Genomic DNA, 27,055 nt, shown 5'->3' on the forward strand with positions numbered 1-27,055 from the left:
AAATTGACGCTAGCAGTAGCAGTAAAATGAACTTAAGGTTCCACGGAACGGAATGGGAATAGCCGAACTGAACCGACTACGCACAAGTCGTGTAGTCGGTACAGTTCGGCTATTCCTATTCCGTTCTGCGGAACCTTACGTTCAGTTTACTGCTACTGCTAGCTTCAATTTCTCGCCCGTGGAGCCGTAGCCTAAGGAGACCCGGTGTCCTAACAGTGGCATCTACGGTGCCATCACACGCTGCCCGGAGATATACCAAGAGAGGCAAAGTAGCTTCTCGGCTCCGTTGCGTGGTTGCGTGCGTCTCGGGAAAACGAATTTTCGGGTGCTGACTAAAAATAATGAAAAATCTAGAAGTGCCAATTTTGTTATGAAATTTGGGATTTGGGGTTAGAATAATATTTGGAACAACTTGTTCTTCCGACATCTGTAACTCAAATCAAAATATCGGTAATTCATCGTGTTTTTGAATTCGCAGTAGGCCGCGTTTAGAATTAAAAAAATTCAGTTGAGTATCTTAAAAAATGTGAAGCTTCATCCTGTATGGACTGCAAAACTTAGAGAAGGAATTGTTAACAAATAAACGACACAAACTTTGGTATTTAACTTTTACAATTAGTAACTAACTATTTTTAAAATGACATGATATCATGAAATTATGAATTATGATGATATTATAAAATGTAAATAAAAAACGGTCAAAAAATGGGGCCTTAAATTGCATTTTTTGGCGCATTTTTATGCTAGTTCAAAATTTGTCTAGATATTTTACAGTTAGGTATAGCCTCCCCTATTGTAAAAACCACGAGCCGCCACTGGCTCTTACGCCATCTATCCATCTCTTTTGAGGCCTTCCCATGCTTGTTGTTATCCTCCTCGGTCTCCATTCTAGGATTCAAATAATAGTAAATAAAACAAGAAAGATTAACAATACCCTAACAGCAATATCTTACCTTTTGAGCACCCCTGCAGTCCTTCACAGATATCGCTTGTATATACTTGTGCCTAGGTACCTCTTCTGCAGTTTCTTGTACTTCTGGAGTTATCCGCCACAATGCCATTTTGGTATCTCTAGAGCCAGATACTAGAAACTCGTCATCTAACCAACACAAATCAAAAACCTAAAAAGTTGCGTATACCAAGATTCGTATTTAATAAGTTAAAAAAAGATGGCATAAAAACATTGTGACAGTTGAAAGTTAAAAAGTCATAGGCCAATATAATAAACTTTATGCTGGGGTGATTTTATGATTAAGAGTAATAAAATTGACAGTATATATGATCCCAAACCCTTTTTTCAGTGCGCCTTTAATTTTAATGTCATACATATATTATAGGATTGTAAGAATGTCACAAATCATTACATGACATTTTAGTTGAATCAGACAGTTGTCAGAATATTTACATTTATATAAACATCAATATTTATACTAATATTTGCCAAAATATACCAATGACATAAAATAATTATATTTAAGTACTTTGCTGAAAAATACTAACCTAGAAATTACAATTGTCATTTTACCATATTATGAACTTGTGACAATACTGCCACAATCGATTACTTTTGTGTCAAATTATTTTTATTTGTATCATTGATTGGTTACCTATTGTCCTTTTCATGATCATTTTTCAGTGCGTAACAAATGATAGGAAAAAGGGTAAGTCCGTGATAATACACATTTATGACATTTATTCTAACATGACATTTTAGTTAAATCTAACAGTTGTCACATTTTATTTTCAATTTGGAATAAAAACAAATCAAATGTGTTTCTTGCATTTATAAAATGGTATTTTCTTTGATTTTTATAGTCTTATAAATTATAAAGATTATATTTATAATATTATTATCTAATTAAAAAAAATATTTTTTTATTATGGCGCCATCTATCGACAACTAGAATAACTAGAATAAATGTTATAAAAATGTCACCTACGAAATGTAATCACTGACGTGCCTTTTTTTCTGTCACATACAATTTAATGCGTTAGAAAGAAATCGAAAAACTGTGACGCACTGAAAGATGATCATGAGAAATACTACATTTACAGAATTATAATCACCAACCAATTATACATCTATAAGTATAAGTCGTTTAAATATGCAAATACCCGCTGAGGAATACATCATTTTCTAAGTTCAATGTATAATAATCAAAAAGGTACGTTTTTTCTGTCCAAAAAAATATTGTTGGCCAAAGCTATGGCATATATTTTTACCTTAAATATACTTACGTTTTAAATATTAAAATTTGTGTTTTTTACATTTAAATATAATTAATCTAAATGCCATCTACACAATAATTGTGAAAGTATCAGAAGTAGGAAAGAAGGAAACTAATATTCGCCAGTCAAAATATCAAAATAATAAGCAAAATCTTAAAAAAAATCTAATTACTTCTTCACATTGTAAATATTACACGATAAGAATTAAATAATAAATTTGATACAATTATTTGCTATTATTCGCAATAATTTTCTCATTAAATTTCCGGCAAAAGTTGTACTCGTAATCCACTAGTTGGTGATACCAGTGAAGCTCATAGCAAATACTAGACTAGTATTGGGGATGCAAACTATGCTAATCTGAAATGTATATTAATATATTCTACTTCAGTTATTGATTACTCTACAACGTATACCTATTATTGGGTGGTCAAAATTATTTTTTATTTACATATTCACAATTTGTATTTCATTTCTTCATCACTGTCTCCTTTGTCTGTAATGATGGATTTGAAGTAGTTAAAACGGACGAAAACTTTGAAACTAACCTTTAATTTTCTGTTAAACTTTACACTCCTAGATTAAAAATTTAATCTAAAACATTTATTTTGCATTTACTACACACTTTTTTATATACTACTCACCCAGTCTTTATGTGCATTCTCTCCTACGCAAACAGGATCCAAAGTTGGCAACCTATAAATGGCAATATCACAAGTATTTCGAGCCCCTGTTGCTAGTAACGTCCTTGAAGGATTAAGTTGTACCGAATGGATGCCACTTTGTGGTTGGTCATTTCCTAGCAGGTCTCTTCTACTGAGCAATGATGGTATCTGGTCTATTTTGTGAGTGACTACATCGTATACCATTAACTAATGATAAAAACAATATTTATGTAGAGTCATTCAACAGAAATATGTGTAGGTATATGTCAAATAAAGAATTCGATTCTCAATTCAAATTAAAAGTGTAGTAAAACTAAAATTTCTATTGGCGATATAAACAAACTATAGTGCTTTAACAGATGCTCAGCTGATCAAACATGTAGGAAGACTAATCGAAACTGTGATAGCTGTAGCATGTGAAAGAAGTTTTAAGTGAAGCAATCTCTGTATTTATTATCTTCCATGAATTTTCAGTTCAATTAATAATGAAAAATAAAGATATTACTGTTCGTCTTGTTGATATTTTTAAATGTAGGCAACACAGTAAAACCTTTAACAGAAGATGAGGCATTGTTAAATGCTGGCCACGTTTTGTTGTGTGGCATATATAATAGCAAGTTATGTAAATGTGCTACTAGACTGAGGAAGAACAAGAAGAAAAAATGCTTGTAATAAAATTGCAAACATAATATGTTTGCACATTCCTTTTTGCACACTTTACAAGTAATCTTTGCCATCCCCTGGTCTAGCCGACACAGGTTTTATCAAGGGTGCTGATGAAGCACAAGTATCAGCTGTGGTATATTGTTATTAAATGAACCATTAAGTATGTGGTACCAGCCATGTGTTTTTTATTCAAGATGGGCAGCGAACGTGTCCAGCGAAACTAAATGCCAAATGTTTTGTTTCCCTTCTTGCTCTAACTTGATTTTTTTGGCACCATGTCACCTCTTTCATTTGATATTGCTAATATCTGATGCTAAAATTTCATTATCATTTTGAGAGAAAACGTATATCGATTTAAAAAAACATATACAGTGATGAGCGAGCTAATAACCAGCAAAATAGCTCAAAAGATGGAAAACATGTTAAATTGTGAGATAAAAAGAAATAAAACTAGTAGAGGTGTTAAAATTAGCAATAGTAACATATACATTGACATTATATTGATTGTTTCCCACCTTTAGATGTATCAAAGGAGTATGTCAACTAAAACTGTCACTGTGACAGTTGCATTTCTCAAACTCGTCTGATACGTCTAAAGGTGGGAAACAATCAATATAATGTCATTTTTTAAGTTACTATCGCTAAATTTAACACCTCTACTAGGTTCATCCATTTTTATCTCACAACTTAATATGTTTTCCATCTTTTGCATTATTCTGCCGGTTATTAGTGTCATCACTGTATATGTGTGGTTCAAAACATGTTATCCAATATAATAGAGCTAAGTCAAAAGTCTCTAAAGTAATTATTAAATAATTAAAATCTAATGTAGACCTCTAATAATCTTCATTAACTAAAGAGTGATTATTGAGTTTTCACAGGTTTGTGTACAATTTAGTCCATGCTGTCTTCATAAATTTGAAATTAGGTGCAAGGAATGACTGAGTCCTAATCAATAATACCTACTGAACTGGTCAATATAGTTATACTCTACCTTATTACACTTAGTTCCAAAAACAACTTGTCTGTCACTTAACCACTGCGAACAAAACACTTTATTCATGTTACCTAAACTAATTGGAGTCTCTTTGAACATTTCATGCGTTAACATATGTCTACTACCATAATCTTGAGTTACAGAACTCAATTTTGAATACTGGATTTCCCTATTCCTAACATAGTCAACAAAATTATAAGAGGTGCTCAAGATATTTTTCTGAACAGTTACGGGTTCCTCGTCACTGTCACTGTCTTCGTAAGTAATAAAATCTTCAGGTTTTTCAGTTTTCTTATTCAATTCCGCTTTTAGAGCGTTCAAACGAGCCCTTCTGTCTTCTAGCCTTTGCTTTTGAGAACAAGACGGAGAAGAACCAAATATTGGGAGCATAAAAGTCTTAGACATGTTGCTTTTTATTGTAGAAGCAACACCCTAAAATAATTTGTTAGTGTCTATTATTTGAAAAGCTGTTGGTTTATCCATTAAATGAATTTGTAAAGCATATTTATGTATTTTTACTACTCCCAACCACAACAAATAAAAGTGACAAAAGACGCCATACGTCAGATCAACTGTCCAAATAATTGTCATTTGTCTACTTCGACTAATAGATAGACAACACAACATACATAATTGTTGAGAAATATTGTGATATGGGATCACTCGAAAAATTATTACTTTTTAACATCTTTTTTTTTTTAACTAGAGTAGGTTTAGTTTTGGGCATGATTCGTACTAATTATCGTCCAGACAATTCTGCTTGTTAATTCTCCATTAATCCAAAAATGAATCATCAATCATCCTTGAAGGTGATTTTCCGCTAAAAATTATTTAGTTTTTCATGGCCTTTTCTCATTTTAAATATATTTTATTCTTATATCTTTTATACAAATATAATATTTAATTTTTATTTTGCAATTTCGTTTACTCTTAATTTACTTTATGACGATATTGAAATATATATCTACACTAATACTCCATTAGCTTCTCTCATCTCTTCTACATAAAATATTGGCTCCAAAAATAAATAGGTATTTAGAAAAATAACCCATCTTCTTTTTTGGCATCATAACACTGGATGAGTCGTTGCGTGTCGGGCTATGTCCTTCCATTCAGATCTCTTGTGCCCTTCTCCTCCATTGTCTTCATAGTTTTCAAGTCAGCTTCCATTGCAATATTTTCTTTGTTGTTTTTGTATCTTCTTATCCCTGGACATATCCCAGCCCGCCCAGTCGTGACAGTAGGTATTTGACTTTTCACAAATATTATATCAAAAATATTATACCCACTGGCAAAGCGTCCATGTAACCAGTGCCGGTTTAACCTAACTTCGGGCCCTGGGCGCCGGAGGTTTAGGGGCACCCTTCATTGCTATTCGTTGTCAGTTTTTTAATAAGAAAACACATGCATTAACTAGATATAAAGTTTTATTGTAAAATCCACAAAATATTTTTAAGAAGCAAGAAGAATAGCAAACGTAAAAAATAATCCAATACATTTAAAACTATAAATAAAAAACAGAAAGTTCCACAAAACAACACATGACAAGCGAAAAAACATATTCTAAAATATACATAAAGAAAAAAATTAGATACACTTTTTTTCTTTACTTGACATTCGCAAACTGCCATATAATAATTATCACAATTCAGTTTCTCTAGTTCTTGCGTCTAGGTTTTGTTGACCTAAATTTGACCTTAATATGTTTTTATTCTTTTTAAAGCCGTAAAAAGACCGCTCGCCTGACGCATTAGAAATTGGTATCGTCAAATAAATTTGCAGTAAAGTTAAAATATTGGGAAAAGTTGCTTTAACGTCCTGGAAGAATCAAATTTTTCTTAAATTGTAGGATGTTTATTTTGGCATAAAGTTACAAAATGGCTAATTTCATTATGCAAGTTCTCTTTGGTTTCATCAACATCGTTTTTATGTTTCTCGCATAAAGTATTAATTGACGTCTTGACTTCTTCTTTATCTCTACATTAAAAAAAACACCTAAACGCTGATGTTACATCCTTGTAGCATTCAATTCGCGATTCTGCGACTAATTTTCTAGACTCTAGATTTTTTCCGACAGCGATTTTTTTGTCGCTGCGACTACAAATCGCAAGTGGAGTGCTATTTAGAGGCCACTGTATAATGCCAAATTGCAATTTTTGTAATCGCTTTACTTTTGAATGTTTGAAAGAGTGTGTAAGTACCTATTGTTTGGGTATTGGCATTTTCGAGAATAATCTATTCTTTATCTATAAATTAGATTTATATGTATATCTATTTTTGTCTTTCGTTTAACTATTTTAAAAGGACTATTTTATTCCTATTTTAAAAGAACTTATTTTAAAGCCGAAAAGTGAGATAAATTATTATTTAAGCCCCACATAATTCAAAATGAAATTATTAGAAACTAAAAAAACTCCGTTTGTGCGATTATTTTGGATACAATTCGAGACATGGCCATTGATTAATAACCTACACAGTTTTTACCCACTACCTGGGTAGTTTTTAATCAATGACATGGCGAAATCTAACAACTTTCTGTAGTTTTTGGAAAAGGGCCCCGTCATAAACACACGGGGCCCCTGTGGGGCTAGCTAGGCTATGGCACTGTGTATAGGCGTGAAGAGATGTAACAATAGAACAAATGTGTATTGGCGTATGAGATTTTCTTCGGAGAATATGTAAATTATTTAGCGACTTTATTTTTTTATAATTAAAAGGAACGGGCCGCTTCGGGCCCCCGCCCCAAGCGCCCAGTGGATACTGCATGTAACCACTGTTACCATTGGTAACAGTTAAAAATCTTGCAAATAAATATTTTATGACTACTATGAAATAATTCCATTCATATTTTTTACTAACAGAAATATTTATTAATAGTACCTAATTCAGTAAATAGCCAACTAGACGCACGAAAATATTGGCGAGATTATGTGAATCCGTTGAACGTTATTATATGCTGTTACCACATTTGGGTATGGTACAATACTCGCTGTCGCTCGGGACTAGCTCGTTTTTGAAAATTTTGAAGCAGCAACGGCTCTAGAGACGACGCTTTGGCACGCTGTGTATATCAGCATTGTAACCATATTTTGGCTTGGTAACAGTAGTTTACTACCTAGTACAGATTACAGTGTGCGTGCATTTAAACATGGAAGTGTTGCTGCGTATTGCGTAATCAGTCAACTACTTGAAAAGTAATTCTCCTTGTATATTTTTTTTTATATATATTTTGAAGAAAAAAATGGGATTCTTGAAAATGGAAGACTTAAAATATAAACAATAGTTTTCAAAATATGTTCTTTTTCCTACTTGTTCATTTTTTTATGTTAATTTTATGGTAGAATAATCTGTTTAGTTTGTTTATTATTTATTGTTATACCTATTATACATAATTACATACATATAATTTGGGAATAGTGATTTGTTTAATTTTATCCCACAGGATTAAAAAAAACATATACATATTTGGGAGGTTCAAAATAATTTTTTTAAATAAGATTTTTTTACATCTGGTTTTGGTAACACTTTCGAAAAGTCACTTGTCGCCACTGATTATACCCTTCATTCAATTCAATAACCTCTTGCACCAGGTCATATACTTTTCTCAGTAATAATAAAAACAACACTATAAATATAAATTTTTATTCATAAAAAACTACAAAATGCTATTATCATGATACTGTTAAAACAAAATTCTTTTGCGCATCACTACTAGGTACAAGATTATGTCCTTTTTTATCACTACCAGTTTCTTCAGCAACATTTGTAACCTGACTAGCTAAAAGCATGCTCATCATGCCTTGTATAGCAGCCAAATTGTTCACCAATTCAGTTTCTTGTTTAAGAACCCCAGCTAACTCAATAAAAAGTTTTCCGACTTCAGGTGGTAATGTATCGATACTACTTTCATAGACATCAAGAAAAATATTGGCGGCATCTATGAGGACTCTTGTAAATCGGCTATCAGTAATATTCCTAATAAAGAATCGTAAGATTTGTGTTAATGATTTTTTATCCCTGCCCTGAAAAGCTCTATCTAAGGCTCTTCTACGAATTAATTCTTGCATCAAGGATACTGTATTCTGTGGATTCTTGTTTGCTACATATGGTAGAAGCACACTATTCAAAGCCTTTGAATACTCATATTTCCTTAGGTGGTGTTCAAACTTTCGTTCTGTGTCATGCTTTACTTCAGTAACTATGGCATCTACAGAAGGCTGATGTGTATTGCTGATAAATTGATAAGCGGAAACCTTTTTTGTAGGTTTCTTTTCTTCTTTTGCATCTTCCCTCCTACTAATTGACACCAATCCATCCACTAACCCAGCAACAAGAGTGTCATCAGTTTTAGAAACACCTAAACTTAAGATTGCATTAGGAAAATCTAATGTATGCACAGTTTTAAAGGTAGAAACATCATATATTTTCACGTGCCTGTCTAAACTTCCAGACAGTAATCTCTTATTATCTGAAGCTAACTGGAGACAAGTAATAGTTTTATGATGTTGCGAAATATTCCCCAGAAGTCTTCCACCAGCCAAACTATCCCAAATTTTGATTTCTGTTCCACCAGCCGACAAAAATATTCCACCTGCAGGTAGAAAGAGCAGTGACTCCACTGGACTTCCATGGTCAACTGTGATTACCTCCTTCTCTGTCCTGGTGTCAAACATTTTTACTTTGTGGTCATATCCGCCAGAGAGAACTATGTCTGGAACAGCAGCACAAGTCGTTCCTGCTCTGATGTAGTCAGTGTGACCTGTGTAGGTGAATAAGTTTTTCTCTGTTGGAATGTCCCATATTTTCACTGTTTTATCATCTGAGAATGTCGAAATTTGTGGTTTACCGTGGAGGAAGTGAACTCTATGTACAGGGGCAGTATGTCCTTTGAATAACCTACAAATAATAAATATGTTGTTAAGAAAAAACTGTCACCCGAGTTATTTAAATACTACAAGATTAAGAAAGATAAAACCATTGAACCAGATGGATGAATAATAATAATTGGATGAAGATGAAAGCTAGGGAAACATAACAAGTTAGCTTACAGGTCTGTAAGGGTATAAAACCTGTCTATACTGTGAACATCTGAAACAATGACGATTAGTAGTGGCATGTCTCAAATAATGTAAGGTATATTTAAAAATACAGTGGACTCTCTTTATAATTAACAAGGACATTACGAGGTTTCGCTTATCACGAGGTACAATAGGTGTCCCATGAAATTCCTACTGAACTATAACCATCTATAACGAGGCATATTTGGTTATAACGACGAAAAATGAAATCAAAGAATATGTTTCTTTACCTGTTTTTATCACAGTAATGTCTATAAATAAATACCCCAACTGCTGTATATAGAAATGCCCAACATGTGTTATTATCGAGGCGAGTGCTATATAAACTCTGCTGCCTGTAATAAGCTTCTTTCTGTTTATCGACCAATATTGAATATTGTAGGAAATTTACAATTTACGATGGCGAAGTCTCATTGTTCCAGTCGACCATCAGGACCTAATAAACTATGTAAGAGGCATCAAAACATTTCAATATTATGGTTGTCTGATAACAAGATCTGAATGCCTAAGAAATAAATTGTATGAAGCCACAGATGAATTCCACATCCCTGATAAACTGATAAGATTGGTTAAGGCTACGATGCGTAAAGTCGTTTACAAAGTCGAAATACAAGGCGAACAATCACAGGCGTTTGAAACAAATGTTGGGCTGCGACAGGAAGATGTGCTGGCATGTCTCCTCTTAAACATAGCTCTGGAAAAGGCGGTCAGAGATGCACGAATAGACAACAGAGGAAATATTTTTAATAAATCTTCCCGAATTTTGCTATATGTAGATGACGTGGACCTAATTGCCTGCACAACACGCAAACTAGAAGAAATATATACCACCTTCTCAAATGCCTTAAAAAATATGGACTTGAAAGTAAACGAGGAGAAAACTAAGATGTTGGCATCAACACCCAACAATAGAGCCAGAAACATCAGTCACCAATTCACTGTTGATAACTCTACCTTTGAAGTGGTGGATAAATTCACATAATTAAGCTCCCTGATCACCAAGGAGAACGTCATGACGGAAGAAATCAAGCGAAGGATAATCCTAGCGAATAAATGCTATTTTGGACTGAGTAGACATATATGAGAAGCAGAAACTTAAGCCAAAAAACAAAAATAACCATATACAAACCCCTTAAACAACCAGTGCTGACATATGGATCGGAGACACGGACCATCTCCAAGGCAGATGAAAACCTTCTGCTTATATTTAAATGAAGGATCCTGAGAGGAATATTCGGTAGCATCTGTGAAAATGGTATTTGGAGGAGAAGGTACAACTACGAGGTATACCACAGATATAAACATATATTTGGTGGTAAAGAAGTAGTATCTCTTATAAGAATAGGAAGACTAAGATGGGCAGGACATCTAGCAAGATCACAGCATAACAACCCTCCTAGAAGAATCCTTGTCACAACCTGTGGAAAGTAGAAATAGGGGTAGGCCAAAACTTAGATGGAAGGATGGAAGAAAAATAGGCGCAGCAAACTGGCAACGGTTGGCAATGGATAGGACTGACTGGCGTAATAGACTTTAGAAGGTTGAGGCTCTTTCATAGGGCTGTAGCACCATTGATGATGATGATGATAACGAGATCCGCTTATAACGAGGTAATTAGTCTGCCATTTCAGTTCTCGTTATAGATGGAGTCTACTGTATTGTTTAATATTTATCTAGTAATGCACCATCAAAAAAGCTGTTTCGAAGCATACAATAGCATTTGAAATGTGGGTCTACCATAGAATTCAATTCAATTCAGTTTATTGATGTCAATATACAGAGTATTTACATAAGTCAAAGTCTGTTAAAATGCATCATTGAAATACATTGGCAAGCTAACACTTAATAAGTAAAATCTATAAAATTTTATCACCTAGTCTAAATACTTAACACAAAGTTAAAATATTAGCATAAAACACAAGAGCACACATAACATTTAAGAGAGCTGTAGGACTAGCACAACAGGGTAGCCCCGAGATATTCCTCCTGAGAATAGTAAGCACCCACCAAAAGAAGTTCTTTGATTTTTATTTTGTATGTATCTAAGGGCAGTTCTCGAATTATTAGGGGTAATTTATTAAAGAAATGTATAGCCAGACATGATGGGCCATCTCTGCACCTCTCCAGCCTACGAAACTTTGGGGCAAGGTTCCCTCTAAAGCGTGTGTTAATATTATGAATCTGTTCATGAGTCTGGAATTTATGCATATTGCATTTTACATATATAAGATTATCATATATATACTGGCAAGGTAATGTTAATATTTTCCAATCTATAAAAACTTGTCTGCAATCGGCTCTATATGGCAAGCCGGCGACAATGCGAAGGGCCCTTCTCTGCAGTCTGAATACATCCTTCGCTCCTGAACTATGGCCCCATGCAAGAATAGCATAGGAGATATGTGAGTGACACAAAGAAAAATATGCCTGCTTTAGTATGGAAGCGGAAACACAGGATGAAAGTCCACGAAGCAAAAATGTATTTGATGATAGCTTTGCCACTAAAGAGGTGGTATGAGCATCCCATATCAGACCAGGGTCCAGCAGAACACCAAGAAATTTAGCACAGGATGCATTGTCCAGTTCATCAGGAATATTTCTAGTTGAAAAAAGTAAGGACTGTGTTTTGGTTGTATTGAGAAACAGCCTATTAGAATGGAACCATTGTTCTGCCTCCGACACTGAACCCCACGAACTCCCCACTGCTGTTACCAAATCCTTACTGCAGGATGAGATTGTTGTGTCATCTGCAAAGAGAGTGAAATGCGCAGTTTGACATGAAAGTGGTAAATCATTGATGTATATCAAGAATAATAAGGGACCCAACACAGAGCCCTGAGGAACTCCTATGCGCAAGCATCCTCTCTCCGATTCAACACCTGCAAATCTCACCCTCTGGCAGCGGTCCGTCAAATAATTTTTTATCAATGATATACTGGAGATTGAGAAGTTATATTTACTCAATTTAGCAGTAAGAATTTCGTGGGACACACAATCGAAGGCTTTACTTAGGTCGCAAAAGTTGGAAGACACATAGTTACCTTGTTCAAAAGCATCTTGGATGTATGTTACAAGATTCAAAATACCCTGAACAGTCTTCAAACCCTTTCTGAAGCCAAATTGAGATTCAACGAAGAGCCCGTTAGAATCAAAGAAACTTGCTATTTTTCCAGCAAGACATTTTTCAAATATCTTCGAGAATATAGGTAACAGAGAGATAGGTCTGTAATTAGACATTTGATCTGTCTCTCCCTTTTTAAAAACCGGAATGACCACCGCAGTTTTTAAAACTTCAGGAAAAACCCCCTCAGCTATACATAAGTTTATGAGCTTGGTCAGAGGACTTATTATTAGATTTTTTATCCCTTTGATTAAGCTGACAGTTAAATTAAATGGGTGCTTACTTTTTTTATTTTTGAGAGAGTTCACAATATCTCTTACCTCATTAAAAGAGACTGGTTGGAATTCAAACATCTGTTCAGCATAAGGTGGTGCATAGTTGAGTGGGTCATTGTGGGGTGCAGGAGTACGGCTATGCAGCTTGGAGGCAATGTTTAAAAAATAATGATTAAATTGATCAGGTGTTATATTAGAATTAGTATCAGTTTTTGTGATGCCTCTATACTCATTTATGATATTCCACATTGTTTTAATCGGGTTATGAGAGTTTGAAATTAGTTGGTCATTGGTAGCTTTCTTTGCTGCTTTTATTGCTTTCCGATATTCATTTTTAATATTTTTTATGTATTCCTGTAGGTAATTTGGTGCATCAAGCTGTTTATTAAGTTCTATAAAAAATTGAATATTATCACGCATTGTTCTCAAACTATCATTAAACCAACTCACCACACCCGCCTGACCCTTTCTTTTAGAGTAAGACTTTTCCGGGAAACAGGTCAAGAATGCATTGGAAATGATGTGAACAAAATAGGAAAACTTATTATTCGCATTCATATTAGTGTCATTAATAAAGTCCCATGAAATGTTCTCTATCATAGAGAAGAACAGGTATCTTCCTCTCTCAGTGATGGGTCTAAAAAACACTTTTTGAGGATCAGAAAATTGTTCTCCTCCCATTAAGGTAAATTCCAGGTATATACCTCTATGGTCAGATATACCAGGATCAACAACTTGTAGCTGAAGGTCCTGTGGATCCAAATTGGAAAAAACATTATCGAGACAGTTTTTCTGTCTGGTGGCTTCGAAATTATTTTGATGAAAACCGAAACTATGCATTAGGTTACATAATTCTGTACAGTGAGGAGAATCTGTATTAAAATGAATATTAAAATCCCCAAGAATCAAGATTCTCTTAGTAGGGTTAAGTGATTGTAAAGCTCCCTCCAGTACTTCAATAAAAACGTTAAAAGAGCCTGACGGAGGCCTATATACAGTTAATAAATATAACTTATATTTTTCAATATATGCACAACATAATTCAATTTGTCCCTGTATGGACAGATCTTTTACATTATGCCACTCTTTAAAGAGAATGTTTTTATTTATTAAAATGGCTGCTCCACCTCCCTTACAGTTTGTTCGGCAGAAGGCTGAAGCTGGCAGAAAATTGGAGACTCTTAAGGACCTGTATTCCAGATCTGATAGCCAGTGTTCAGCCAGACAGAGTGCATCCGGTTCTCTCCCAGTCATGAAAGCCTCCAGCTCATTAATCTTATTTTTTATGGACAAAACATTAATAAATAAAACCTTAAAACTAAATTTTGAATAAAATGTCTTATTATAATTTATATTATTTTTGTCTTGCGCAGGACTTACACTTTCCAGTGGCGAGTCTCCATAAACCCCACTCAAAGCTATTTTGGTAGAGTGGGGCGCTGCAGGTTTATAAAATGGTTTATTAGAGCACCATTTGGCCAAAGTTCATCATCCATGAAGGTGACCTTGTGATTTGAAGGGACGCCCACCTTAAAAGAACTACAGTGGTTGTCTTTTTTGGTTCGTAGTTTATAACATTGAATTCCATTGGTAATTTTTAATTGTTCTAAATACTCCCTGACATCCTTGGCTTCAGTCTTTGGATCGAGACCGGATATAAATATCCACTCCAGTGGATATGAAATTGCGGCTTTTAGAGTGCAGTCATTACTTCTGCCCAGTTTAGGAGCGGGCCTAGTATCCTTACGTGAGGGATGCTTTTTTTTCTTGGATAGCACCTTCTTCCATTTATATTTTTGATTTTGGTTATGTTTATTTTCATTTATTGTCTCTGTCACATCATCGTTTGTTTTGTCAAAAACTTCATCTGGCTATTCTCAGACAGCAATAAAGTCTCGTTTCGTCTATAATTTTCACCTTCTCGGCCCAATCGCGCACTGCACAGGACTTATGAAATGCATTACCACACTTAATGCATATTAAGCTATTAAAAGATTTTGCTTTACAGCAAGAAAATTGCACTTTTTTTCAGACTCGCTCTCACGCGACTTTTTAGATGGTGCCATCTTTTAAAACTGCTAATTTAATTTAAAACTGCTAAGAATGTTGTACATCCCACAAATAATTCAATACTAGAAGAACTTACATAAAAACTAGACTTGCGGTAACTATTAACCAAATTATACTGAAATATTTTGGACATATAACTAGAACAGACGGCATGGAACTAATGATAGTTGACAGCAACATAGAGGACAAAATATCTAGAAAAAGATCTCCAACACGATGGTTGAACCAAATAATGATAATGACTGGTTACTCATTCTCTGAAGCAAAACAACACACACAGTACAGAGATAATTGAACAGAAATAGTCAAACAAATTACATGAAGGCCCTACATTCTTACGAAAGAGAAAATATAGAGGAGGACGATTATTGCAGTAACGGTAACAAGACATACTTTGGTGTGTAACAAAAATGACTCCTTACCTTAATAAACTCTTTGACGATACATCAAACAGCTTAACATTTGTTTCTTCTCCTCCTGCTAATATTAATTTGCCATCAGAACGAAAAACTGCTCCATAAGCATTTTCTCTAAACCTAGATAAATTTTTAACAACTAATTTGGTAATTGGATTGTAAACTTGTACTCGCACTGAACATGTCACAGCAAAATGATGGGGCTCAATTGGAGAAAAATCTATGTAATCTATGGGGCCAAATTCTTTTACCAAAACTGGAACCTACAAGTTTAAAAGTCAAAAAAGGTATAATATGTTAAAGTTTGTTTACTTACGGATAATTTTTTCCAGTATATATAATCAGGTGTGATCACAGGGCCACTTTTTTGGTAGATTTTTGTATTTAATTTCTTAAATGCAGGCATTTTTAAAATGTGTTTTGATCTCCATAACCTATAATAGTGACATTTACCATAACCTTATTTTTCTGCTTTTTTCCTGCTTCTCGTTTAATTTGAGATGAATAACTAAACTGATCCAGTCCATTCCGGTGGGATAACAAAACAAAAACATACAGGAATTATATTTTCATTAGTTTTTATTGTAGATATTTCTATTTTAACAATTATTAAACAAGAACATAAACCAAGATAAACACGATAACAATGAATCTAAAATGGATTAATGTAAATGAAAGGTGCGTAGTTCTTATATAAATGAACATCAATATTCTTTTGTTTTACATTTTAGATTAAAAAATGGAGTAAAATTAATAAACTCCCTCTCAACAAAAAAATTCCAGCTGCTTTTGGGCCACATAGTTGAAGCTGAAGGCGAGAATCCGTTTACAGATGAAGAACTGAAAAAACTAAAAGACTCATTGAAGTTAACTGAGGATGCATTGCAACTTCTAGTGCAGTCTATTTCACATATTTTCAAGCAATCCAGTAAAGTCATTCTTAAACCCACAGTTCTATATAAGCAGCTTTGCGAACAGCTGGAATTTGAGGATGAAAAAGCGGAAGAATTTGTGAAGATATGGTGTAATCACACTAATGAAGATTTTGGTGATTTTAGTAGCAGAATGAAGCTTGAAAATGTTTCTTGGGAGTTGAATATTCAGGTTGCAGATCAAATAAATAATAAACAGAGTGTCCCTGTTGGACGAATGCAATTTGAGCTTGCACAATCGGTAGACAATAGTAAGAAAGAAAGAATATTCATGGAATTTACCCAGAGCGAACTTCAACAGTTGTATAATAATTTGGAAAAGATCCAAATGAAGCTTGATAACATAAATAACGTAGGGCATTAATATCAAATGATTTGTCGAAAGATAATAACTTTCATTAATGTTACATCTTGAGATGCAAACAATCTAGATATCTATATGCATTTTTAGGATTACTTAACCCATTAATGGCCAAAGTATCGAAAACGAAACATTTCTTTAATTATTTTTTTTCTACGATTTTCATATGATGATTATTATATTTTATGTATCGGTCTTTTATATAGATAGTTTATTGACGTGTTTCTTATCTGAATGGTCTCAATTACCTGCTGCATAATTTTTGAAATAATAAACAAAACACTCCAAATTTACTAGTATCTGTCTGTGCCATTTGAGCTCGCATAATAAATCACAAGGTATTTAAAATTCGACCAAACCAGCATTCCTTGTTCAATTAGATATTGTAGAATAATATTATCCAAACATAATTTCGAATATGACTACTCATAAAATTTTATAATGCTTTAAAGATAATGTTTCGTTTATGAAACTTTGGCAGGATCCGTGAATTTATGATCCATATCGGATAGTCTACTAATAGTCCAAGAGCTGGAAGCGGATTTTGCTCGTGATAAGTAATACGGGGATATGTTGAATTAGTCACTTCTCCACACGGGCGGAAACCAGAGCGGGGGGCGAGGGTAGTTTTAAGGGGTCAAAGTCGCCGTTTTTATTATTTTTTTTGTGACGTTCATGATCGAGATAGTGCATCAAACTTTGGGAATAAGTAAGTCATGACGTAAATAAATAAAATCTCCAGGGGCGGAACGCTGCGTGGGGGGCAAATGGATGGGGCATCGTGGTAGATTGTGACTAAACTAACTAAAATCTTCAGGGGCGGAACGGTGCGGGGGGGGACGAAGGTAGTTATAAGGGGTCAAAGTCTCCTAGATAATTTGGTATCAAATTACAGTCCTTGTTTATAAACCTTGTAGATTGCACAGTTGTAAATTCATGGACAATTTACAACATTGCGAATTACTCTAGAGTCTCCCAATTGCAATTCCGTTCTTCGTTGGTTTTGTCACTGATACTGAACGAAAAAAGATTTACAGTAAAAACAGCTTCTGAAGAAGGTGACATCGAATCAGAGCCAGAGCCAATGCCATCCACACCAGCAGGAGATCGTTCTTCTAAAGGAAGTTTGCCTTCTGATATTCAATATGACCAGATTGGTCATAATATCGTTCGCGAAGAGGAGGGACGTAGACGGCGGTGCAGACTGTGCAAAACTAACTCTGTTTATATGTGCGGAAAATACAAGGTTCACTTGAATGCTGACTGTTTTAGTGCTTTCCATAAAAAATGAGATGCCATAATGACGCTACTGCCATACTACCATACTGCCAAGTGATCATTTTATTTTATATAATTAACTATTGTAGCAATATCTTTAGTTTTTAATTGATAAAACTAAGAAATTTCATTTACCCACTATAAAATGTATAACTTTCAATTTACTACCTATATTATGCCAAAGTTTCGTTAACGAAACATTATTTTTTTGTATATTGCAATTATTATTGTTTATAATTTTAAGTAAAATATTGTTCTTATACCTTTATTTATAAAGTATATAAACTTGAATTGTGAGAAATCTAATTATTTCAATGCTTGGCCATTAATGGGTTAATATATCTAGCTTTTACTAAAGTATACTGTATACCACTGGGTATTGTGATATTAATTTATGGGAAATTATAAACAATATAAAACATTGCGTCATTCCTCTAACCTTTGTCTTTCCTAACACAAGTTATACGGAACATCCTGGGCAGCAAATGCCACCACTATCAGAACATCAGCTCTAAGGGTACATTCATAACAGAGACCATCGCATCGTATGCACTCGTCCATCGTTACTACCGGTCACTGCGGTAACGGTTACGGTGGAACGCCACGTCAATACTGTGGCGACTACCTAGGCATAGTCTTCTTCTTCTACGGCACTACAGCCCAAATTGACCCTTGGCCTCCTTTATTTTTTGCCTCTACCCTTGCTTGTCTGTGGCTGCTCTTCTCCATACACGGACCCCTAAAAGGGCTTGTGCATCACTATTTGCTGTGTTTTCCCAGCGTTTTCTTGGCTTTCCAACCCGTCTCTTTCCCTGAATTCTAGCATTCAGTGCTCTTTTTGGTAGCCTATCCTCTCCCATTCTTATCACATGTCCGGCCCATTGCAATCTTTGTATTCTATTGAAGTCTGACAGGGGTGCTTCCTTATAAAGTTGATAAAGTTCGTTGTTGTACCGACTTCTGAAGATTCCGTTTTCCCTCACAGGTCTTAGTATTCTCCTCAATACTTTCCTTTCGAATGTGTCGAGTTTGTTTTTGGATGTTTCTTTCAGGACCCAGGCTTCACTGCCATAGCATGTTATTATGCATGGTCGAATTAAAGTTTTATAGATTTTCATCTTTATATTTCGGTGGACACTTTTAGACCGAAATATATGGGAGAGGGCAAAAGCTCTGTTTGCCTGCGTTATTCTCTTCCGTATTTCTCCGTCTTCTGATCCGTCGGCATATATTTCTACTCCCAGGTATGTAAACTTTCCAACCGTTTCAATGTCATCTTCATGTACAATGTTTTGTGGGACTATATTTCTTCTCGCCTGAGTCATTATTTTTGTTTTTTTCTGTGTTAATTTCCAGACCTAGCATTTTTGTTTGTGTTTTTAACTCTGCGTATGTTTCCTGTGCTCCTGTTGATATTCTACTCATAATATTAATATCATCGGCATAAGCGGCCAGTTGAACATTCGGTTGGTCAGTAGGTTTCCTCGTCCAGTTTGCATTATTTGCCTAACCGCATACTCTAGTGCCAGGTTAAACAATGTTGGGGCCAGCCTATCTCCCTGCTTTAGTTCCTGCGAAATTTTGAAAAAGTCTGTCCGGTGGTTTTGTATTCACACATGCCTGAGTTTCATCCATTGTGGCTTTAATGAGTCTTATTGGCTTGTGTGGTATTGCCAATATATAGTATAGTTTGTTCCTTTTGACTGAGTCGTATGCCTGTTTGAAGTCTACAAACACGTTGTGAACATCAATATCGTGTTCCCATTATTTGCTCAAGATCTGTTTGACTGATGTAAATATTTGATCCAGTGTCGATCTTCCCCGTCTGATACTTTCCAATAATATTTTCTGCTAGTGGTTGGAGCCGCTGCGGTTTATAATATACGTGAGGACTTTATATGCTGTAGAGAGATTCCACGGTAGTTTTTTCACTGAAGTTTGTCTCCTTTTTTATAGATCGGGCATACTATACTTTTCTTCCAGTCGTCGGGTATTTTACCTTCTTGCCATATGTCTTTGATGAGCGCGTGGATGTGACTTGCTATGTGGTCGCCACCTACCTTATACAGTTCTGCTGGTATTTCGTTAATTCCCGGAGCTTTATTGTTTTTCTGGGCCTTAATAGCTTCGAGAACTTCCTCTATAGTTGGAGCTTCTACTCCATTATCTACTTCATTCTCTTCTACGTAGTTCATACCCATTTCATCTTCCATATCTACTTGTGTTCCAAGTAGGGTCTGAAAATAATGCTTCCAGGTTTCTGTGACTTTCTGTTGGTCACTGATTATTTGCCCACTTTCATCTCTACATAGACTTGTTTGAGGTTTATACCCACTTCTTATCTTTTTTAGGTATTCGTAAGCCCCTCTAATTTCGTTGTTTTTGAAATTTTCTTCCATTTTTTCTATTTGCCTATTTTCATAGGCTCTCTTTTTCTTTCTACATATCTTGTCTGCTTTCAGTCTTGCGACTTCAAATAATGTTCGTCTTGTTATGTACAATTTATGTGTTTCATTTCTTTCCTATATATTGCTTGTCTGCACTAGTCATCAAACCATGCTCCTCTTCTTTCCCAGGGTGGACGCTGCTGCTTTCAGTATTGCTGTTTTGATATTACTCCATTTGCCCTCTATGGAGTGCAGTTATAGCGTCCTTAACTCATTTGCGACTTCTTGTTCGAACTTCTCTTTACATTCCTGGATCTTCAGTTTTTCCAGGTCCAGTTTGTTTGTCCTTTCGTTTCTTTCCCTGTTAACTCTGCATCTAAATTTGGTTTATAGTAAAAGATGGTCTGATCCACAGCATGCTCCTCGTCGTGTTCTCACATCGGAGATACTACTGGCTGCCCTTTTGTCTATCAGCACATGGTCAATTTGATTTGTTGTGGTTCCATCTGGTGAAATCCATGTCATCTTATGTATGTCTTTATGTGGGAAGCATGTGGAACTTATAACCATGTTTTTACTGGTGGCAAAATTTATCAAAAACATTCCCCATTCTCGCTTGTAGTCATAGTACCACCTCAAATCCGGTGCATCTCTGCCATCGAGCTATTGATAATTCAATTCGTTAGCAATTAACTGACTTTATGATTCTCCTGGCTCGTCTTAAATATGCTCTCGATGCCACTTCTTCTTCAGTTTCGCCCAGCGATGGTATGAAGAGAGGATGCGTCGATACTTCTACGGTCGTCTGAGGTCGACCGGCCCATCGCCCGCTGTGGCGTCATATCATTACAAACGCTATTTTGCAAATAATGCATTTATTTTACCTGGCAATCGATACTATGGAGCGTGGTTCGGGGCCTCGTTATGAGCGCTCACTTACTCTGGTGTACTCAGTTGCCAAATACTGCGCTCGAGTGTGACTGAATAGCAACAGTGTAACAAAGATTAACACCAAACTCAATCCAACAATGAGGAGTATCAGCGAATGAATGTATTAAAAGTAACCCTACTCCCTGTTTTGAGTCACATTATCACACACCATGTCGATGTTGGTTGTCCTTGCTACTAGAATAATATATTGTGGCTTCATCTATTGAGAAACAACCTGAGTTAGGCCACCTGACTTCACTGACATCAATATTCAACCTCTTGTTCATTTCTTGAATAATATTCTGCACCTTACCAGGCTGCAACATGCTTTGAAGATTCAAGGTTCGAATTCTAATAGAATAGTTTTATTCACTCACCACTGTTCTTACAAGGAATTCGCTGATTCTGAGAGGCCTTGTCTTTTCCTCCCCTGCCAGATCTTGGCTTCCTAGGGCCATGATCAGTAACGCTGTTGTTCGGATTCTAACACCATGATGATTGTACTAGGGATATTCATAATGATCTTGTATGGTTTCCCCTTGCCTTCTACCTGGATACTTGGGGGGCAGATCTCTAACTCCAGGTCAAAAGGTCTCCTAATATTTTTCAACTCATTCGCTGAAATCTGTTTGTAAATAAGTGGGGGATTGTTGACAATCATTTGGTGAAGTATCATGTATGGGATGGGAATAAAAGGAACTAACTAAATAAAAAACCTTAATACATTGAACATTTTATTTATTTTGAAATAAATTTATGACTCACAAGAAACTTGTCCAGTTTTACGTGGATTGCTCGGTGTATGCAGGAAAAGTCCAAAACAAAAAAGCAGTGAGTGACGGCGATAATGAACAAATCGAGTTTTTTCAATCTCGAATCGGACTATTTTTTTGAAATTAAACAAGAACATATATGATTCTAGTAATACAATAGTTAAACCATTAACCCTGACAATTATGCCGAAATAGAAAAATAAAAAATAAAGCTATACAAACTTATATTCATTCTTTTACTGATTGGGACATAACGTCTCTACCTAAGCGAAACGACTTTAGTTTCTTTTTCACTTTTTGGTGGGATGTTAGCCGTAATATTTTGGAAGATTACTGACAATTTATATGCTATTTTCAAAAGATATTAAAAAACACTATTGATTGAATACATAAACATTTGTGGTTTGTTTTTATAGTTGTTTGAAAAAAGTCACTAATTTGGTTCCTGATCAGTATAATAGAGGTTTTAAAAGTACTCGAGCAGTATTTTGGCTTTTAGTGCCACCATAACTTCGAAATTTACATAATCTTAGTTGGACACATGTATTTTTAAACGTCATTGTTAGGAACTTTATCATACTTATTGGATCGACTGCGCCAATTCTTGGATATCTTCGCCATCGTGATGTCAATTTGAGTTTAAAATTTGCACTGCTACGAATGTTGACATATTTATCCTATTCTCTGCGCCAGTTATTAGATTTTTTCGTCGCTAGATTGGAATTTTGCTTGTAACCAGTTTAAATACTACACAAAAACAGCATAGGAAACAAACTACATACATACATAATCGACGTTCCTCTTATACAGGAAGGTGTCGAGGTTACTTAGGAAACAAACTAAATTAATCTAAAAGAGGTTAAAAAGCAGGTACTGAGTTTCAGGTACTATCAATTAATAATAATCTTTAAGTAGGGTAATGTTTAAAGACACCAGTGGAAGAGCCAAGGGAAGGTTTAGGTACAAAGTTGGATAGAGTAAGGTTGAATGTTAAAAGCTGTTCTAACATAAAAGTCGTTTTATAACTTAGAAACATTCATCTAGACCCAAGAAAACGAATCTATTTGGCCTGTGAAGTTTTTCATCCCTTAACCTCTTTTCTATCAACCAAATACCCTCAAAATCATTTATTATCTATCTTTTAACATCTTTCCATCCACTGCTATACCTAAGCTTTATTGTGGGAAGCTACTGATGTTGGGATGTTTAGATAGAGCAAATATTAATTCCTGTAAGTAGCAAAAAAGGTAAAAATTGAAGTTACACTGTAAGAATGCACGTCTATGAAAATAAATATATCAAGAACTTGTGATTGTTAATTTTTTTACATAGAAGTAAAGTATGTGTATTTCCATATTTACCTCATCACGCCTTTTTAGCTCAGGGAGGTAAAATATGCCATGATAAAATAGAACAAAGTTATCTTCATTCTATAAATTAAAGGATTTCGATTGTTTAGAATAAAACGAAGTATACAAAAGTTATTTCGCTGACTATGTTCAATAAAATATTTGATTGTTCAAGATTTTATTAGAACGCTTGTAGAACTGTTCTCTAACCGTTCCATGAAGGAAAAGTGGTATGTGAGACCCCTTGCGCTGTAAAAGCTTCTCCAAAACAACCCAACGCCTTCATTAAATTGAAGTTTTTAAAGTAAGGTCTCATATTGTAGTACTCGAACAACAGATAATACGTAGTACTCGAATGAAGATAATTCATATTCTGATCCACGTTGCAACCACTCGAGGCAAAAACTTAAAAACGTTAAAGGACTAAACCAATTTAGGAAAACATTGAACCGTTTTCTTCTTTCTACTTATTTCGTTACCAAACTCTTCCCAAATAATACAGTTAAACCCCCATGTACAAACGCCCAACAGAAAATAAACTTAATAAAAAACATTAAATTTAAAATAAAAGCTTAAAATAAGTTACAGTTGATGTAAATAAATGTATCTTAGTCACAGCGGTGTGAAAACGTCACCTACAGGGAAGAGCCTCGTTCCCCCTTTCGATTTGGAGGATATACAAAATATGGAGAAATGCGCAACACGCGTCTCACTTCCGGTGTTCGCTTCTCTAGTATTTTTTTTACGTTTTTTTGTTGTGTGTGTAATATCTCTCTTCTTGTCGAATTTGTTTGTTTTATGTTATCCGTTGTCGACATCTTGTGACCTTGTTTTGCTGCGTTACTGACAATTTGACGATCAGATCTCATTCACTTGCAAATTTTCAGAAGACCGCTCCCGCGATTCTATTGTCATCTTCTGCCGAACTCGATCAATAGGGCTGGGAGAACTGGGCACTTGGCTGGTAGAAGGCTGACCTAAAATTATATTATTATATAAGCAATCTCTGTAGTAATACATATCCTAGGAATTTATTAAATATGGAGGTGCTACTTTTGCTAATCAAATATATAAAATAATACTGAGAGCCTGGAATGAGGAACAAATCCCGGAAGAGTGGTGTATTGGAATTGTTTGCCCGTTACACAAAAATGATGATCAATTGGAATGTACAGTCCGTCTAATTTACTTACCGTTGCACGTCATTATCTACGTTAGAGATTCAAGTTGACATTGTTGCCCAATTACAAAAAATTCTTGAATTCATTTTAAATCAAATACATCACACAATTTTTGCGGAAGTGGATTATACAGCAAAACAAATTAATATTCAATGTAAATAAATAAAAACTTTAGAAATAGAAAACAAAAATTAAGCTAATCTTACGTTAAAGTACATAATAAAAACAGTAAATATAATGAAACAAATACTTATAGTAAAGAATATTAACAAATATGAAGTGTCATCACCGCAACTGTCAAATAAATGTTACCAATTTATGCCAAAATATCACGTGCGTTCGATTATAGTTACAGTGTATCCCGAACAAATGTGCTTCATAAAAACGCTTTATAATCCATTTATACAAATTAAATGAAACATATTATTGTGTATTTCTTTAAGTTGACATTAATAGAAATCTTTAAATATTATTTCTATGCGTATATAATAAAATATGTCTAGTGGCTTTAACGCCAGTGTACTCGGCAAAGTGATTCTAAAAAAAAACACACCTACCGCCTAAATATTTCGTGTTGGTATCATGTGACGTCACGAGCTATGACGCGGATGACGTGCAACGGTAAGTAAATTAGATGGAGTATAGACAATATAGGGGAATAACCCTCCTTAATACAGCCTACAAAATATTTTCGAGTATCTTATATAGTCGCCTAAGTGCACATTCAGAGGAGCTTCTTGGAGAATATCAAAGTGCTTTTAGGCCTGGTCGATCAACAACAGACCAGATCTTTGTGCTAAGGCAAATAATGGAAAAAAACCAATGAATTCAATATCGACACATACCATCTTTTCGTAGATTTTAAATCGACCTATGATAGTGTTCTAAGAAATAAATTGTATGAAGCCATGGATGAATTCCAAATCCCTGATAAACTGATAAGATTGGTTAAGGCTACAATGCGTAAAGTTGTTTGCAAAGTCGAAATACAGGGCGAACAATCACAGGCATTTATAACGCATGTTGGGTTGCGACAGGGAGATGCGCTGGCGCGTCTCCTCTTCAACATAGCTCTGGAAAATGCGGTCAGAGATGCCCGAATAGACAACAGAGGAAATATTATTTATAAATCATCCCAAATTTTGGCATATGCAGATGACGTGGACCTAGTTGCCCGCACAACACGCAAGCTAGAAGAAATGTATACCACCTTCTCAAATGCCTCAAAAAATATGGGTCTGCAAGTAAACGAGGAGGAAACTAAGATGATGGCATCAACACCCAACAATAAAAACATCGGTCACCAATTCACGGTTGATAACTCTACCTTAGAAGTGGTATACAAATTCACATACTTAGGCTCCCTGATCACCAAGGAGAACGTCATGACGGAAGAAATCAAGCGAAGGATAATCCTAGCAAACAAATGCTATTTTGGACTGAGTAGACATTGAGAAGCAGAAACTTAAGCCAAAAAACAAAAATAACCATATACAAAACCCTTATACAACCAGTGTTGACATATGGATCAGAGGCATGGACCATTTCCAAGGCAGATGAAAACCTTCTGCTTATGTTTGAACAAAGGATCCTGAGAGGAATATTCCGTGGCATTTGTGAAAATGGTGTCTGGAGGAGGAGGTACAACTACGAGGTATACCACAGATATAAACAAAAATTTGGTGGTAAAGACGTAGTATCTCTTATAAGAATACGAAGACTAAGATGGGCAGGACATCTAGCAAGATCACAGCGAACAACCGTCCTAGAAGAATCCTTATGTCACAACCTGTAGGAAGTAGAAATAGGGGTAGGCCAAAACTCAGATGAAAGGATGCATATGAGGATGGTAGAAAAATAAGCGCAGCAAACTGGCAACAGTTGGCACTGGATAGAACTGACTGGCGTAAGTCTTGGGAAGGCCGAGGCTCTTTCATAGGGCTGTAGCACCATTGATGATGATGATATAAGCAATTTATTATCTTATAGCCCGGGAGGTAGTGTCAAATTTGACCGGAACATTTTAGCATGGCTGGTTTCTTTTTATTTAGGTAGGTGTTACAAAGCTTATTAACAAATGATGTGTCAGCTGGCCCAAAACCGGGGATTTTAGACAAGAAAAGGTAAAATATGAAAGTTGATGGACAAACGCTACAACTTAAATGTCAAATATTTATACACTTTATTCAGAACATTTGATAGCCTTGCTTACTTGGCTCCTACCTTTCACTTAGGAGATCCAGGTTCAAATCCTGGCGCGGAAAATTCTTTTTGTTTTTTAAATTGACATTTTATTTTGAAAAATAATTATTTTTATAATACCACGTTTTTATTATTTATACGAGAC

General features: G+C 35.1%; 4 protein-coding genes across 4 annotated transcripts in view; 1 reads left to right on the forward strand and 3 right to left on the reverse strand.

Annotated features, from left to right (window-relative positions):
- LOC114325102 (DDB1- and CUL4-associated factor 12 homolog) overlaps positions 1-5,097 on the reverse strand; it is a 24,139-nt gene extending 19,042 nt beyond the window's left edge. The window contains exons 1-3 of the mRNA XM_028273040.2: positions 4,555-5,097; positions 2,874-3,101; positions 954-1,121 (exon numbers count right to left, since the gene is read on the reverse strand). Coding sequence (XP_028128841.1) covers positions 954-1,121; positions 2,874-3,101; positions 4,555-4,962 — 804 coding nt within the window. The 5' untranslated portion in view covers positions 4,963-5,097. The remainder of the gene's footprint in view (positions 1-953; positions 1,122-2,873; positions 3,102-4,554) is intronic.
- A 3,088-nt stretch (positions 5,098-8,185) lies between these two features.
- On the reverse strand, positions 8,186-15,993 carry LOC114325099 (U3 small nucleolar RNA-associated protein 15 homolog). Its single transcript, XM_028273038.2, has 3 exons — positions 15,834-15,993; positions 15,524-15,780; positions 8,186-9,453 (listed from the first exon to the last, which is right to left on the reverse strand). The coding sequence occupies exons 1-3, from the start codon at positions 15,921-15,923 to the stop codon at positions 8,229-8,231; spliced, it is 1,572 nt and encodes a 523-aa protein (XP_028128839.2). The 5' UTR covers positions 15,924-15,993; the 3' UTR covers positions 8,186-8,228.
- A 38-nt stretch (positions 15,994-16,031) lies between these two features.
- On the forward strand, positions 16,032-18,509 carry LOC114325101 (uncharacterized). The gene is made up of 2 exons (XM_028273039.2): positions 16,032-16,195; positions 16,249-18,509. The coding sequence occupies exons 1-2, from the start codon at positions 16,164-16,166 to the stop codon at positions 16,811-16,813; spliced, it is 597 nt and encodes a 198-aa protein (XP_028128840.1). The 5' UTR covers positions 16,032-16,163; the 3' UTR covers positions 16,814-18,509.
- Positions 18,510-22,126: 3,617 nt separating this feature from the next.
- Positions 22,127-27,055, reverse strand: part of LOC114325097 (regulator of nonsense transcripts 1) — a 41,583-nt gene continuing 36,654 nt past the window's right edge. The window contains exon 14 of the mRNA XM_050650952.1: positions 22,127-24,504. Coding sequence (XP_050506909.1) covers positions 24,459-24,504 — 46 coding nt within the window. The 3' untranslated portion in view covers positions 22,127-24,458. The remainder of the gene's footprint in view (positions 24,505-27,055) is intronic.

Source organism: Diabrotica virgifera, chromosome 5, assembly GCF_917563875.1.
Source record: "Diabrotica virgifera virgifera chromosome 5, PGI_DIABVI_V3a".
Taxonomy (NCBI): domain Eukaryota; kingdom Metazoa; phylum Arthropoda; class Insecta; order Coleoptera; family Chrysomelidae; genus Diabrotica; species Diabrotica virgifera.